Genomic DNA, 17,379 nt, shown 5'->3' with positions numbered 1-17,379 from the left:
TAGAACCCTTTGAGTCATTTTCTATCAGCCAGGTTTGTTTCTAGTCTTGAGAGTTTAAGATCCTCTGCAGCTTCTGCTTCTCAAATGAAAAATATTAGATACCTATTGTTTTATTGATTCTTGGTGACCAAGGATATCAAATAACATGGATCTGTCACTATAAGGTACAGTATGAGGCAAAAAGTAGGTGAACCATTGTTACAAATCTAGCACTTCCCACCCTTTCCCAGTTCTCGTTTCCTGATTAAGTGAATTCTCATCCCAGTTCTAAGAGTGAGACACAATTAGGAACCCCACTAAAATGAATCCTGCTCACCTTACCAAGCTGCTGATGCACGCTGAGGTTGTACATCATGACTATTCCATCCAAGATTTCCAGGAGAGAATTCTTGGTTATTGGTTGATCTGGCTCTTCTGTAGGTTTCCCCAATAGAAGACCCTCATTTCCACGGCTACCTTCAACTGTCAAAAAAACAAAGAGGAGTTTCTAAGCAAACCACTGTTAAGCATAAGAATCTCTTAATTGTGAAAATAATATCTATACTTTTCTGAATGGAAATGTTGATATTTTAATCATGAATTTCACTCATGCTACATTAAAACTAAATCTAAATTGAAAAAAGTCTACAGTTGTTTTTCATTCTTCCACACACTCTCCTCTATTAACTCTTTCTTTTCAACCTGTATTTCAAAGGAATGAACCTTGCCTCTTTCTCCCCTTCAGCTTTGTTAGAATAATTAAATTTCATTAATTTTCTATTCTTTACTTGCTACTCCAAAACCATCTGCAAGTGCAATACAGTCCTCATAATCTTTCAGGCAGAAGGCACAAAGCTTGCATTCTATTCACAAGGTTCCTTATAACACATCCACATACCAACTAAAAAGAGATATAAATCTTGTCCTTCAGCCATGAAACACACTACACATCCTACTTTTTTGACACATCATGCAAACACCCAGCTCGCTTGAAAAGGCACTGGGAAAAATGTAAGAAAAGAGAAGGATGATCAGAGCAAGACGGATGGGCTCAGTTAAAGTGGCAATGTTTTGCACCATTGACAGATCTGAAAGAACATTTTAGGGCTAGACTGTTATGGGGGTGAAAATCTATGTTGTGGCTAAGAGTCAAAACTTAATGGCACATAACCAATGACTATTGAAAACTTGCTTCCACTTGCAGTGTCATGCATAGCAATTATTTGGAGGGTTTCCCCTCCTTCACCTATATTTTTATAAATTTCTTTAGTGCTATTATTGTCACAATACAGTTATATATTACTCACTGTCTTCCTCTGTTCGTTGTTCCATGTTCAATGTACGGACTTTAATCTTCTCTATGGAACCTGGTGATCGTCTTGGGGTCATCAGGCTCACAGCTGCAGTACTGAGAAAACGGTTAGCTCGCCCTAAAGTGGGAGAACTGAGCCAGCTTGGCCTGGCCAAGGCTCCCCCAATTGCCAGTGCAGCAGCGGGACGCTGACAGAGATAGAGAGAAGGAGAGAGAAGGGGAGAGAAAGAGAGAGGGAGGGAGGGAGAGACAGAATGAGAATGAGAATGACAAAGATATGCACTAGTATTTGTTCTGCTACAACAATTCTTCATCTCAATTTTAAAAAAGCCAGTTTGAACCCTGCACAAATCCTTGATACTCAAATAGCAAATCAGAATATTACAATTCGCAAAAATATTTTTTAAACATTTTCATCTCAAAATCTAGGGAATATCTGGTGGACTCATACAGTCAAGCATAATTGGAATAAAGCTACTGGAAAACTATAGTAGGAACCACAATTTGTATTCTCTTCAAGGTATTTCCAATAACAAAGAGTAATTTGATATTTTTTCTGTCAGTGGCCCATACTTGGTTTGGTGGGCTTCTTTAAATCTTGTAAGCATCTCAGAGTCACTTAGGTGAGATGGATGTTTATATAAATAATGGAAATATATACATACTTTGAAGAATGCATGGTATGACAGGAATCCATTTCTTTGCTTTCTATATCCTGAGCAATGGAAACATAGGAGGATTTCCTATTTTTCCTCACCTCCCTCTTCCAAAAGATCTATCACCATAGAATCTTTTGCAAAAGATTTATTCAGCAAACTCCACTTCACTGAAAAAATCTAAACTGGGACTGGAGTCAGCAAGATTAAAATTAAATCCAAAAGGGTTTTAAAAAATGAAAGGTACATTACCCAGTACTATTACTACTTCCCCTCCAAAGGAAGTAGTAGGAGGAGGTTTTTGAGAAGAGATGTTATAAATGTTACTCCAGCACTGAGAAAATCTTCTCACTCTTAGCCAAACGTTATAGTTTGCTTTGCCTTCAGATCTGTTCCCTAATCCAATACCTTTGAGTCTGCATACTTCACATCTGAATGCCTTGTTATGGTTGCATCTGAATGCTATACTACCTCACAATTTGAGAATACTAATTTTTCCTATGTTTTATTTATACATTATAATTTATAAGGCTACCCATCTTGGCATGTTTTTTCACACCACTTGTTTTCCCCACTACTCAAAACAATTTTTACAAGCTTATCAAGAACCTTTCACTGCTGCTACCAACTTTAATGAAACTTTGACCCATTTTAGGCACCATTTCTAAGGCTCACTTGTGCTGTTGACACTGCCGATTCTTCATCTTCATCAAGATCATCCATTGTCACAGCCTGAAGTTCTGCAGGATCAATTAGAATATTCACCTTTGAGGCCAAATCATCTGTGTGAATAAACAATGCAATGATATTGCCAGGTACAGTTGTTTGAACACTTTCCTTTTCCTAACTTGATTTCCCATTTTATTTCCCACTAGTAGAAGACCAAATAGCAATATAATATGAAAGCTCTAAATAGGATTTGTATATCAAGGATACTTCTCAGGATTAACACCACAGTGGAAGAGCAAAAGAAAACTGAGCCATCCCATGACACTTCTGAATTGACATAATCCTATGAATTTGATTAGTTTGCTGTCTCAGATACTAATGCTTTGGATGGAATGACCCTAATTGGGGCTTAAATGCTTATTTGGTGCCCATTAGTCTATTTCTTAAACCCCCAAGATATCATAGATTTCTCACAACATATGCAAACCTATCAGAACCTTTAGTGTTATAATATCTGCTGTTCTTCTTGCTCTATACTAGTAAGGAGGTGTGGTTGAACTGCCGGCCACTCCTAAGTGAAATTCCTCAGGGCTCAGCTCTCTTCCCCATGTTATTTAATATTTCAATAAGACCTGCTAGGATATGTTAACTATCAGGATCCAATCTGGATCAATCACTGGGACCAGAGTTTTAGTCTTCCGATCTTTTGGACTTGTGCTGGAGCCCATCTCAGGAAATTTCTCTCTAGTAGAATGTTAACTATCAGTTTAGGGTGAGGACTCATTAGTATGTTATAAACATATTAACTAGTTATGAACATTGCTCTAGCTGGACAAGTACTGGAGAACCTAACCTAGTATCTGAAAGGTTCAAGATCGCGCAAAGCAAGCTAAAACCGAAACCTAGCAAAACACAAGCACTGTTCTAATGGCTCCATTTCAGCTTTTCTTTGCCTTTAGACAAAGTAAAATTTTCTCGAGGAGCAAGTGCCCAACGTAGGAGTTCTCTTGGACTCATGGCTCCTGCTTTAATCAGCATTAGAGGCCATGCCTAGGGAAGCCTCTGTCCAACTTTGGCTGGTATGGCCCTTTTTGGAGTGTTGATGACAGAGATTCATGCCATCAACACCTTGAGACTAAACCATTATATTGTATTTCGCTTGGGTCTGCATTCGAAAATTACCCCCTCAAACTGCATAGGGCTCAGAATGCAATTGCACACTTTCTGGTAGGTTACAGTTTCACAAACATTGTGCCAGTTGCCAGTAGGATTCTAAATACAATTCAAAGGGCATCTGTTAACCAAACAACAACAACCAAAAAACCTGCAATGGCTTGGCTGCCCATTATCTGCCCACTCTCTGTGTTCCATTAGGGAAGGGATCATTCAGGTACCCGTCCCCATACCAGAAGTGAAAGGGGTGGAAGCCTAGTGACAGGTCTTCTCAGGGGCTGCTCCTATGTAAGGAGATAGCTAATTCCCAGCAATCCAAATGGCCTCCTTCATGTTGAGTTAGGAAGTTACTGAACATTGTTTCATTTTGCAGACATTGTGGACTAAATAGTTGCTTTTTTACCCATAGAAGAGAATATTTGTAGCCCTGGATTGAACTTTGGAGTCCTTGATGCTCTCTGAACATGGTTATTTTCATGCAGACTTTTCATTATCCAACTAGGATGCATCTAAAATGTTACCATGTTGGGTAATGAAATGTCTGCAAGAAAACCAAGCTCAGAGAACATCAAAGATTCCACAGATTTTTTTTAAATGAGTCTTTGGGACAATATGATTTTTGTTATATTTTTAACATGCAGCATTTTAGCCAAACCTTTTACTAGTACTTTTATATTTTGGAAGAATTAATATATTGTTTCTGGTCTGGTCTAAGTTTTAAAAATTGTGAATTATCTTAGTGTCCTGTGACAGGGTATAAATGAAATAGCACACTGTTTTGTCCTTAAAAGGGCAAGAACAGAATCAAAGGGCAACATCCTATTTTTCTAGGTTTTACATATTGAGTCATCTTATATAGCTTATAAAATAATAATTGCATTAGAATGTTCTATTTAAAATGCCACTAAGTCATCAGTTTGTATGACTTATTGAAACTATTTTTTTCAGTATCATCCAAAACACATCTGTGCTGAGGGTTGTAATTTAGTGCTTTTGTTAATGAGTCTGAAATAGGAAATTTTCCAAGAGTGGCTTGTTGTCCTGAGGACTCTCTTTTATTTAGAAGAGCATCTGCAGAATGCTTCAAACTGAGTAGCTTCTATTTAAATTTCAAATTAAACACAGTTCAAAGAAAGGTTATGAGCAAAGAGAACATGGCTTCTGATGGTTACGTCACATGCTCAATTAGCACCTGCCAGTTAATAACTACTAGTGATATTCTGATCTCAAATTTTTATCAGTCAACAAATTGAAAATATAACAAGGCAGGAAAAGCATGGAGAGCATGGTTTTTGGAATTCTTCCAACCCTTTATCAGTAGTTCAGTTCTGGATTATGAGATCAGGAGGGAGAGAAGGGGGCATAAAATGGCAGAGTCACCAATACTTTAAGATACTGCTCAACTGCTTTTCCCAAAGGGATATACTGGAAGAATGTTTTTGGATTTTTTTTTCTCTTCAGCCCCAAGTCACATCTGCACATTTTCAAACTTGTTTCCCCCCCCCCCCTTTTTTTTTTTTTTTTTTCTTTTGGTTTTTCTTTCCACACCAAACTTGGTCCTATCATTTTGGAGAAAACTAAGATGATTAGAGGACTGGAGGCTAAAACATATGAAGAACGGTTGCAGGAACTGGGTATGTATAGTTTAATGAAAAGAAGGACTAGGGAGTCATGTTCCAATATCTCAGGGGTTGCCACAAAGAAGAGGGAGTCAAACTATTCTCCAAAGACAGTAGAACAAGAAGCAATGGTTGGAAACTAATCAAGGAGAGAAGCAACTTAGAACTAAGGAGAAATTTCCTGACAGTTAGAACAATTAATCAGTGGAACAATTTGCCTTCAGAAGTTGTGAATGCTCCAACACTGGAAATTTTTAAGAAGATGTTGGATAACCATTTGTCTGAAGTGGTGTAGGGTTTCCTGCCTAAGCAGGGGTTGGACTAGAAGACCTCCAAGATCCCTTCCAACTGTTATTCTATTCTATTCTACTATCCCATTGATGGATAGATAAGAGCATTTGAAATTAAACTTACATCTTTTATATATTAAAAATAAACAATATTTTTATTTATAAAAATGTATAAATATTATTTATTTTTAATTAAATACACATAACGTGTCAAAAGAGTCACTTGCCTTTCAGAGTTTTCTTGAGATGAGATAAGAGTCCCCCAAGACGCTGAAGGTCAAAGTAATCCACCTTCCCATTATAAAAGAGCTGAGGGGGAACATAAGCATCTGCATAAAATAGACAGACATGTTATCTATGGTGAAGGAACTAGTATTCTTTGATAATAAATAACTGAGATGGTTATGAATTACATATAGATTTTTAGGACATGTTTTTGAATACAGCTTTAAAAAAGCAACCTAAGTTATAACTGCAGAATGAAATATACATCGAGATAATAGATTCCTACGGTTTTAAAGCAGAAACATAAAACATCACATATATCACAGGGTTGCAAAAATTAGAAAAGGGAGCAGTGTAAATTCAGTAAATAATGTTTAAGAAATATATTAATTCTTTTCACAAGAGGCAACTTTTAAGAGCTAACTTTTTAAGACTATGTGCAAATTTCTGATTTAAAGTATAGTAAATACAGTTTGGTACAATTCATGTTTCAGAGTCTGTGCTAATTTTGGCCAACATGGATTTACTTTCAACTTTGACCCATACTCCATTTTAACTGTTCTTCTCCTCGCTTTTTGAGTAAGCAGATTAATTGTGAGAAGAGAGAATGTCAGCACTTTTTAAAATGACAATCTTTCTGAACATTAACTATGATCCTCCAAATATCATGATCTAATTTGTAATTTGGGGATAAAAAAGATCAAGGATATCTTATCACATCACTCCAGAATCCTTTAGAAGAAATTAGTTTTAGTTGAAAAGCCCATTATTCAACTTTCAGTCATATGCCAATATAGATGCTGTCATATTTTTCAAAGATAAGGGCATTTTACCTTCACTATTCAGTGCTGATGCATTCTTCATCTTATGTTCATCCCAATAATGTCTCAAGGCTGCTATGAGTCGATGCAAGAAACACACCATATATTCTGGAGGACATAACACGGTCAGATTCTAAAGGCAAAAAAAGTGCAACAGTCCTCTGCAGTTAACCTAACAGTTTCAGGAGTAATCCTAGATATCTCGATTCACTTAATTATGTGTGATGCTTATTACCCTTCCTTTTTTGCATTTCCACAAGCAGGGCACGCCTATTAATGGAATACGTCCATACTGATTTGTGCCTGTTTCCCCACAAAAAAAATAGCATCTCTTTCGATTTGAAGCAGAGGAATTGTGTACATCAGAACAAGACATGGGGGAAGGGGAGGCAAAACATCAGTATGAGTCCAAAAGAATACAGTATTTTTCGTACTATCATAACATACTGCTCTCAGGACAGGCACCATATAGTATTAAAAGTGAATCTCTAAGGAACATTCAAGCTTCCCTATATGAGCATTGCTATGAAAAAAAAGAAGAATTCTAATCAGAAACATTAATTATCTAACAATTTTTCAACAATCTATATATATCTCAGAACTTCACATAAGGAATGCCATCCATAACATTTTTCCCAATGGCAGGAGCATTCCCAAGACAAGTACTGTTGAGAATATTAACTCTTTTAATTAATTTAATTAACTCCTATTGGCAGAAAACTAGATACTGAGCCTATCTCCCCTTTTTCTGTAATAACAGAATAACAGAGTCGAAAGGAACCTTGGAGGTCTTCTAGCCCAACCCCTGCTCAGGCAAGAAACCCTATACCATTTTGGACAAAATGTTGTCCAATCTCTTCATAAAAACCTCCAGTATTGGAGCACCTATAACTTCTGATCGTTCCACTGATTGTTATAACTGTCAGGAAATTTCTCCTAGACAGTTCTAGGTTGGTTCTCTCCTTGATTGGTTTCTATCCAGGGCTTTTTGTCCCCACAGTCTAATCACCATAGCCATCCTCCCTATCTTTCAGAATACACTTTAGGTAGAAACAAGGGAACATAGTGAAAAATATCCTAACCCTTCCATCTTGGGGGGCGGGGGGGTCTTTTGCTAGATCCATAATATACCATTTCTACTGATAAAGGTAGTACTATACTAGGATTAAGCTACTGATCATTCAATCTTTGATGAATGATGAAATAGGGAAGCTGATGGGTAACATAGAAAATGTAGCTGCATGGGGCACCTATTAGCATGGAATTGATCAGCAACATTTTTAAAGATTGCTAACATATAAATTAAGGCAAAATAATATCCTTGCTAAAAAGTATACTTCTAGGCAACACAATCAAATATGCAACAATTGATGAAAAACATAATCTTCACTTACCCCTCGATTGCTGGCATTTTCCTGAAGAAACTTGCGGAATTTATTTAGAAAGATGTATCTGGAAGCTCCTCCCTGAAAAAAAAACAACACTAAATGGTGTAGTGGAGTCTCATGTAGATTATGGAATATTTTAAAATCAGACTGTTTGGTTTCAATTTTGGTCATTTCATGTGCAATTTGGGCCTTAAAAAGAAATTTCATATTGTATGTTTATAATATGATAGTTTTTATACTGACAGACTATTTTCTACTGTGGCTTTCTTTTTTAAAAATGGCAATTGTTTAGAATAATTTAAACTTGAAATTAATCATACACTTCGTGATAATCTGCTCCAGTTGCATTTATTTTACTAAATTAGCTTCCAGCAAAGTCAGTTGGAAAGCAAGAAGAAAGTTGCAAATCATGATCATGTAACTTTAACAACCATGCATAGCTCACTTAAAGACTGTTAAGTGGGGCTGCCATTGTAAATCAGTAGGTGATTTTTTTAGCTTTATGACTGTGGCATTTACAACAAAGCTGCTGGTCTCGATAATATTAACTGAGAACTACCTATAATTTTAAAAATTCTGAACAGTGACTATATTAAATGATACAAAAATTGAATACTACAGACTAAATTTTTGTATTATTCAACATGATTTCAAACAAGATTCCTTCAAAGAATCTGAAAGTATCATATGAGAGACTATATTCAAACTACCTGGAGAGACCTAACTAAAAACACTCACTTATTCTGAGTGGCATCAATTCTTAGCATATTTATTAAATGTTAGAATTTAATATGACATTATGCAGCCTGCAATTAATAGTCATATTGAATGGAAAGGGCAAACAACATACTTTAAAGCAAATTTATTATCTGGATGTTAAATCAAGAGTTAGCAAAATACATCCCTGGAAATCAAGTAATATATTAGATTTGTTTAACAAATAACTTCTAAATTCCAGCAATAAGGACTCTTAGTATCTTATCAAATTAAGCAATGTTTTATGAAACTAACAGCAAGGAGTATGGAGCTGCATGAATATACTTACCTTTTAGTTTTTAAAATACAAGCAAACTACTTTAAGGAAAAACTACGGTACAACAGCATAAAGCAAGTTTATATTCAGAATTATTGCAGTCATTCAGCTATTTAAACTGTCCTTACCACACCATGATCTTTATTGTTTAATAACAGCTTCAGTATCTGCACCTGGAGTTCTTCCACCACTACAAAAGAAAAAATAATATATCTCTTAGAACGATTGGGTGTGTCCATCACCATATTCTATTGAGAAACCAATAATGAATTCAAGTCTTATATAGAAATTCTAGAAAGAAAACCAGCCCATTTACATTATTTCATTATTCTCCCAGAAGAGATTCATCAATAAAAGTTCTATAGTACAGGGGTGTCCAACTCACATTGTCACGGCAACATCACGTGACATATTGGGACTTCCCCCCATTCGCTAAACCAGATGTGGGCATGACCAGCACGTGACGCATCCGGCCTGTGGGCCGGGAATTTAACACCCTGTACTAGATCACTCCAGATAATCTTGAGAATAATAGAATGTACAAGCTTTACAAATAAGTAACTCAAGAGGAGAACTGAGTTGATTAGTACTACATTTGGGAATATGAAAGCAAACAAAATTGACAGCACTGCAATACCCAGCTTTGGTTTGTACATTTTATTTACAAACTGGAATCAAGCTATGATTTATAGCTTGATCACAGTGATTTCAAGCCATAGATACCAATACACCAATATAGGTGTATTAGCTGAAGAACCAGAGCCTTGCATGTGACCTTTTTCATTCTTAATGTGATCAAAAGGGGAAATTATTAAAAACATGAAAAATTATTTAAAACATGACCAAAAATAGTAGCTAGATTTAATGTAATTAAATGAAATGTAAATAATGTAATAAATTCTACTTGCTCTATTCATGTATAGCACATATAAGATTTGAATGCCAAGTGAAGCCTTCAGCCCATAAAAAGTTGCATAATTCTGATCTTCAATGCCATGAAAGCCCAAATTTCATAACCCCATTATTGTACCTTCAATGCGTTTTTTAAGCCGCTGGCACCCTCTCTCATATGCTCGCCTCCTCAGTCTCTCTTCAGAACTCTCATTCTTTGCCTCTTTACTCTCTTTGCCCTGCATTTAAAGAAGGCAGCAACAGAATTATAAACAGTACTTAAAGCATTCAGAGCCAATGGGGAATTGGGCTTTTTAAAAAGGTGTACAGTAAAACATGAATAAAAAAGGGGATGGGTAGGAAAAGCTTGGAAACAAGAGCTAAAACAGCTGATAAAAGACAATAGCCATCCCCAAAGTGCTACACACTATCACCTGTATAATTTTATTATGTTCAAAATATATCTACATAAAGTCTGAATCACAGGTTTTAACTGTGAATCTCCTAACTGCAAGATTATATTCTTCACCTCTTTGTTGAAGCGATTTGGCCACCAGGTGGTGGGTATCAACTCCTGTAAGCCAGCCTCCTCCACACGCAAAGGGGACTTGATATAAAAAAATACCACCGAGCGAAGAACATCAAATCTGGAAGGAGTTAAGGAAATTGGGTGGTAGTTCAGGACAAGTGTATCAGTGAATCTAAGTGAAAAAGAACCACCCTGAAATCAGTCAAAATAATTTTGCACACCAAAAGTTTTTCTGAAGTCAGTTCTGTAAGGTGTTTGAAATTAAGCTATGTACTGAAATATACAAATATTTGGTTGTATATGGACCCATTGTAAATAAAGTAACTAATCCAGCCAAGTGTACATAAAAAGAAAAGATACAGTCATTAAGAATCATAAGGTACGACTTCCGGGTTGGCTCCGCAGCACCATTGACGGTCTTTTTAGACCGCCGCCCCCGTGATTCCGTTGAGCCGTTCTGACAGCGTTAATCAGCTGTCAAACGGCTTGAAAATCTCCCCTTCGGGAAAAGAAGGGGAGGAGAGCAGGTGGGTGAGGGTAGAGCTCCCTGAAAACCCCTGGATTAATTCCAGGGGTTAGGAGGGTGAGAGCTCCCCGTTCAGCCCACTGAAGCTCCGGATCCGGGGGGACTCTGTTTTTTTTTACAGAGCTAGGTGTTGCGTCCAATTTCTGCTGTCAAACAGAAGATTAAATGATTTCAAAAAAGCAGGCGGAACAGAAGCAGGAGGACAAGCTTTTTGCAAGTATAACACTTAACTCCGGGGATACAATGTTTCTAATTGGATTTTCTGAGCTGGAAGTTAAGATGGCGTTTCTTTGTTGCGATTTTAAAAGGGAAAGTTAGAAAAAGTTTTTGCTAATAGACTCGTGCTCAGAGACTGGCTTTAAGTTGCTGGAATAGATTTTGAAGAGCTGTTTGGGAAAAGATTGTTTATAAAGAAATTGCTGAATGCTGCTCAAAAGGATGGCTCTGACTTTATGATTTTATGGTTGTGGGAAGAAAGAAAATTTCTTTAAAATAAAATGGCTTCTAAGAAAGGAGATCTTGAAAGTGCTGGATGCTATTTGGAGGTGTCAGAAACGAAACAGTTGTCTGATTTACAGAGTTGTAAGGATTTTGATGCAGAACTTACAGAATTTATAAAAGAAGCCATGAATAATCATACTGCAGCTATAAGTAACCAAATAGCAATTCTTAAAGGGATAACAACAGAAATGACTGAGGAAATCAAAACAACTACGGAGCATGATGACAACTCAGGAGATATTGCAGCAGAGAGGGTGGAAGAATTTTCTCAAGAATTTTCGAGCTTACTCTCTGCTCTTTTCGGAAAAATTGATAGAATCCTTCAAAATTATGACTTGGTTTGGAAAAAAGTAGTAAATGACCAGACTTTCGAAGTTTCAGAAGATGAAGGAGACTTGTCAGTGGCATCTATACATTTAATAGAAAAGAAACAATTGAACTTTTCTTCACAAACTCTTGACAAACTTTGGTTTTACAGACGAAGGAATGAACTGATTTATATAAGCATGAAGAGGCGATTTGGGGGCTCTAAATCAGAGGAAACTTTTTTAAAAAGGGGACAATTTTTGCAGTTATATCAACCTCAAATTAAAATGAAAAACCTCCTCAAAATAGAAGTAGGAGGGATGCAGAAAGATTGGAAAAAATATAAAAAGAAAGCAAGAATGGAAGATTAACCTTTTCTTTTGGCTTTGTAGTTGTTCTACTCATGGTTAAAAATGATTATGTTGTAGGTATTATAACTACTGAGGGGGGAAAAAGTATAAAGTTAAATATTGATTTTTAAATATGATGTACTAATGGTTGATTAATCCTTTTTGGTTTTTTAGTTTATGTATTAATGGTTAATTATGTTGTTGATTATCTTTTAAATTTTAAAAATTGGAGGGAGGAATAATGAAGGGGGGAAATTTAGAAACTTAAAAAATATAGAAATTTAATTAGTGAATATCTAAGGTTTATTTTTTGTTATGAGATTTCAAAATAAGAAACCAAGAATGGAAGATTAATTTTTTTTTTTTTTTTGGCTTTGCAGTTGTTTTATTCATGGTTTAAATTGATTATGTTTTAGGTGTTATAACTACTGAGGGGGAAAAAGTATAAAGTTGAATATTGATTTTTAAATATGATGTATTAATGGTTGATTAATCTTTTTTGGTTTTCTAGTTAATGTACTAATGGTTAATTATAAAAATGTAGAAATTTAATTAGTGAATATCTAAGGTTTATTTTTTGTTATGAGATTTCAAAATATCTGAACTTTGAGAAAAGTAGGAGGGGGAAAAATGTTTTTAGGTTTGAATGTTTAAGATTTGTTAATGGTTTTAAAATTCTTAGAGTTATTGGATTACATGTTACTTTGTGTTTATATAAAGGGAGGTTGATGAAATTGTAAAAGGGGAGTTAAGGGGTCTTGGGAGTTATTAAATCTTGCAGTTAGCTAGTTTATTTTAGCGAATGTTTGGTGAAATCTATGCCCTGTTTTTGTTCTGGGAAGTCGGGGGTGGGGGGTGGTGAGGAGGGGTTGAAGATTGAGTTTACCAAATTGATTTTTTTTTCTTTTTTTCTGATGATAGTATGAATGATTGTTTATATTGTATACTTGTTTGATCAGAAAATAAAAACTTTTTTATTAAAAAAAAAAAAAGAATCATAAGGTACAACACTTAATGATAGTCATAGGGTACAAATAAGCAGTCAAATCATACTAGGAAATCATACTTCAATATAAACCATACAGATACAGCAACAAGTTACAGTCATACGTGGGAGGAGTTGTGTGATAGAAATGATGAGAAGATTAATAGTAATAGTAATGCAGACTTAGTGAATAGTTTGACAGTGTTGAGGGAATTATTTGTTTAGCAGAGTGATGGCGTTTGAGAAAAAACTGTTCTTGTGTCTAGTTGTTCTGCTGTACAGTGTTCTATAGAGACGTTTTGAGGGTAGGAGTTGAAACAATTTATGTCCAGGATGCGAGGGGTCTGTAAATATTTTCACAGCCCTCTTTTTGATTTGTACAGTATACAGGTCCTCAATGGAAGGCAGGTTGGTAGTAATTGTTTTTTTTTTTTTTTGCAGTTCTAATTATCCTCTGAAGTCTGTCTGTCTTTTTGGGTTGCAGAACCAAACCAGTTATAGAGGTACAGATTCAATTTTTATATGATGATCAAGAAATAGGTGTCATGTTAATGTGCCTTCTGTAGATAACTCCAAATTATTTACTACAATAAAAAGGCAATGCAAATTGGATTTTACTTAAAACCACATGTAATAATATATTATGTCATATAGTATGTCAAATTTGTGTACACCAAACAAAATTTTAGATGTGTGCTGAAGAACTCAACGTGATAATTTCCTAAGAGACCCTGAAGTAATAACGTAGAACTCAGTGAAATTGCCAGTGTGAAATAGGAGTGGAAATTTAACAATCTACAATACAGTTTACTTACAGAAATAATTAAATTATGTATAGTTTGGGGAAGGTAAAAAAAAAAACCAGAAAAAATGTTTTAATTTAGAAAGACTACTTCTAAGTGGAGCTGGGTGGCACATAATCAGTCAATCAGTCAGTAAACAGTTCAAGATATGTTAGTGATTTAATACTGAGAAAGGGTGGGGAGACAGTATTATGATTAGAAGTAAAACAATCTAATCTATATTACTCCTATTTATGGAAATTTTAAGATAAAAAAGGGATAAATGTTATCCAAGGATTTCCTATTGCAGTAATACTCCTCAAAAGTGAAGAGAAACAAAATAAGGGAAATAAAGGGGAAGCAATTATCAAACTTCCAATTGCTTAGGCATTCTTTAACTAGAATCTAGCCATTTGCTCATGCTCTAACGACTCAATATTTATATCTCAAACTTCAAAGAATGCTACCTGAAACACATTTACAAATAAGTACCCTGTTTCCCCCAAAGTAAGACATCCCTTGATAATAAAAATCGGGCTTTTGAGCACATGGCAATAAGGTCAAACGCTTATTTCAGGGTTCAAAAAAATATAAGACAGGGTCTTATTTTCGGGGAAACACGGTAGTCAATGACAGACCTAACCTATGCTTGATTCAGCAGAAAGGCTTCAGAATTGCTTGATTCAACAGAAGCACAAATGCAGCACCTGTCTATGGCTCAATTAAAGCAGTCACATATGTTTCCAGGATTGTGACATAATCCTGAAAACAGATATGCTGATTTAATGAAATAGAGACAGATTCTGTATTTGGCTGTCATACACTGAATACATACTTCTGAACACAATCTGAATTAAAGCATGGCCTCAATCAACAGTTAATAATTATTTGAACGATAGCTTTCACAAAACAGGAGGACACTATTTTACATTTGACATTGCCTATATTGGGAATACTCAATGAATAATTATCACTGAGAAATCTAAACATATGAACAATATATAAATATAAAGAAAGGATACAAGACATTATTGAGCAAGTATTTCCTGGATTTCTCATGTTTTAGGATAGCAATAGTAAGGCGAAGATAATGGATCTGGGCAGGAAAAAGAGGAAAAAGGACAATCAATTTAGAGACCAAACAGGTAATCCTTGACTTATGACTATAATGACGGTTCAAAGTTAGCCTGGGGGGAAAAAAGAGATTTGTAACCTGCACTTGCACTTATAACCATTGTACCACCCTGTGGTCACATGATTGCAATTTGGGGGTTTGGCAACCTGTCTTGCCTTTATGACCAGCTGCAGTGTGAAAATCATGTGAATGTGATTTATGACTTTTTTTGCCTCTTTCCAGCAAAAATGCACCATTGGGCAGCTGGATTCACTTAACAACTGTGTGTGATTAACACTTAACAACCACTGTAAAAATTATCATAAAATCAGGCCTGATTTATGACCACAATGACTTACTACAGAAATTCCACTCCTGATTATGGTCATAAGTTGAGGACTACCTGCATTCTTAAATGATTAGAACAGGGGTGTCAAACTGGCAGTCCATGGGCCAGATGCGTCACATGCAGGCCATGCCCACCCCAGCTCCATAAATGGGATAAATGTGGGAAAATGTCATGTGATGGCAACGTGATGCCACGAGTTTGACACCCATGATTTAGAACATTCTTCTCCAAACTGATGCCTGATGCAAGTTATATCAGTAGCTGTAATCGCTAGGTAACATGGCTAGTCGTAGCAGTATGTGGACATCCAACACATTTTGTAGGCACCAAGTTGAGATTTACAACTCATAAGTTTATAATCAGGGAGAAAAATCTGTCTCTTCACACTGTTTTTTGTATCAAGATTTTTTTCCTGGTATGTCACAAGATAATATCACTCACCTGTAAGCCAAGATCAGGAACTATGGGAGAAAAACGGTATGCTCTGAGCAGGGACATCAACAGCTGCTTGAGGCATTCATGAACTTCATAATCCTGAAGAAGAGAAATAGAAGAAATAGAAGTAGAAATTTACAGTAGGCAGCCCTAATAGAGAACAGAAACAGCCCAGAATTACTAGGAGTCAAAAGACATAATGAAACTCACCTCCATGAGAAGCCACATAAGATCCAGTAACTGCTGAATAAGAGGATGTGCTTCCACAGCTCCTCCCCCTTCCAAAATGCCAAGCAGGAAACTCATGAGCACATCTTCCACCAAGTACACTTTGCACTGTACAAAAAGAGGCGTTAAAGTAGCAGACCTGAAAATGACCACTTATACAGACCAAACCAATAGCGATACAAGAATGAACCTATAAGACCATGCTGCAGTTGTTTCATGAGCGTTCATTGAAAAAAATATTCCTGGGATGTCATGAGAACTGTAGGTGTTCCACAAGATGACTGTCTTCCTCAGTCACTCTAGTGCCATATTTCTAAAATACTACATACTTCTCCTACAATGTTCCAGATATTTATGCAACTTTTGTAAAGAACACTGTTCCTTCCCTAGGCAACTGATCTACACACAAGGAGAAAATACCCTGTTGTTGTACATGGCAGAATGCAGCCCTTCTGCTGATGACAAGATGTAATTCCTCTCTAGAATTAGTTAAGTTGGAGAGGGGAGGTTTGTGTTACAATTTGAAGGTGAGGGGATTTTCTTAATTAATAAATACATAATAGCATGCTTCTCTTTAATTGGGCACCTCATACATAAAGAACAGCACAAAGTAAATTTTATAACTCCACAAAGCTTCTTTTTTGAGTATGAAATTGGCTGGCAACAGAGCTCAAAATATAGGAAGGAAGAATAAATAAAATCCAAAATTATGTTCAAAACCTTATGACCGACCCCAACTTTAATTGAAACATATCCCCCATAACCTTCTGAAAAGCAGACCATAAAGGCCTCCATTAAAGGTAGAGGACCAGATCCCAATAATTCAGACATTGATTAGAAATGGTAAAAGTTCAGTTGCAAAGACCATATTCTGAGGTTTAACCTGTAGCAATTCCACATGCAACTATAGAAAAGACACATGTCTAAAATCATGGAAAATTACTAATAATCAATGTAGATAAGGAAGGCAAATTTGTGTTCACTAGATATCAAAATATTACTATCCTTGATACCAACTGTAAATGATTAGAATGTATGGGTATTGATATCCAAAATAAGTCTCCATTTTGCTATCATGGAAAAATGCAACATTCTGTTTCTTATGCTGAATAGTGTGAATGTGCTGAAAAAGTTCATGATCTCTGCAACTAAATAAACACATTTCCATTACTACATTAGGTAGAAAATCCTACACTGAAAGAAATCTTTAAGATATAA

General features: G+C 35.8%; 1 protein-coding gene across 2 annotated transcripts in view; it reads right to left on the bottom strand.

Moving 5' to 3' along the window:
- RNF123 (ring finger protein 123) overlaps positions 1-17,379 on the bottom strand; it is a 95,397-nt gene that overhangs the window by 60,286 nt on the left and 17,732 nt on the right. For both annotated transcript variants that reach the window (XM_070937113.1, XM_070937114.1), the window contains exons 13-24: positions 16,144-16,269; positions 15,940-16,032; positions 15,058-15,131; positions 10,586-10,703; positions 10,196-10,295; positions 9,294-9,355; positions 8,139-8,210; positions 6,757-6,877; positions 5,926-6,027; positions 2,623-2,729; positions 1,287-1,479; positions 317-462 (exon numbers count right to left, since the gene is read on the bottom strand). In XM_070937113.1, coding sequence (XP_070793214.1) covers positions 317-462; positions 1,287-1,479; positions 2,623-2,729; positions 5,926-6,027; positions 6,757-6,877; positions 8,139-8,210; positions 9,294-9,355; positions 10,196-10,295; positions 10,586-10,703; positions 15,058-15,131; positions 15,940-16,032; positions 16,144-16,269 — 1,314 coding nt within the window. The remainder of the gene's footprint in view (positions 1-316; positions 463-1,286; positions 1,480-2,622; positions 2,730-5,925; positions 6,028-6,756; positions 6,878-8,138; positions 8,211-9,293; positions 9,356-10,195; positions 10,296-10,585; positions 10,704-15,057; positions 15,132-15,939; positions 16,033-16,143; positions 16,270-17,379) is intronic.

The sequence above is a fragment of the Pituophis catenifer genome, unplaced genomic scaffold, assembly GCF_029215685.1.
Source record: "Pituophis catenifer annectens isolate HBS135680 unplaced genomic scaffold, rPitCat1.0.hap2 SCAF_2, whole genome shotgun sequence".
NCBI lineage: Eukaryota > Metazoa > Chordata > Lepidosauria > Squamata > Colubridae > Pituophis > Pituophis catenifer.
This window is presented reverse-complemented; position numbering and strand designations above follow the sequence as displayed.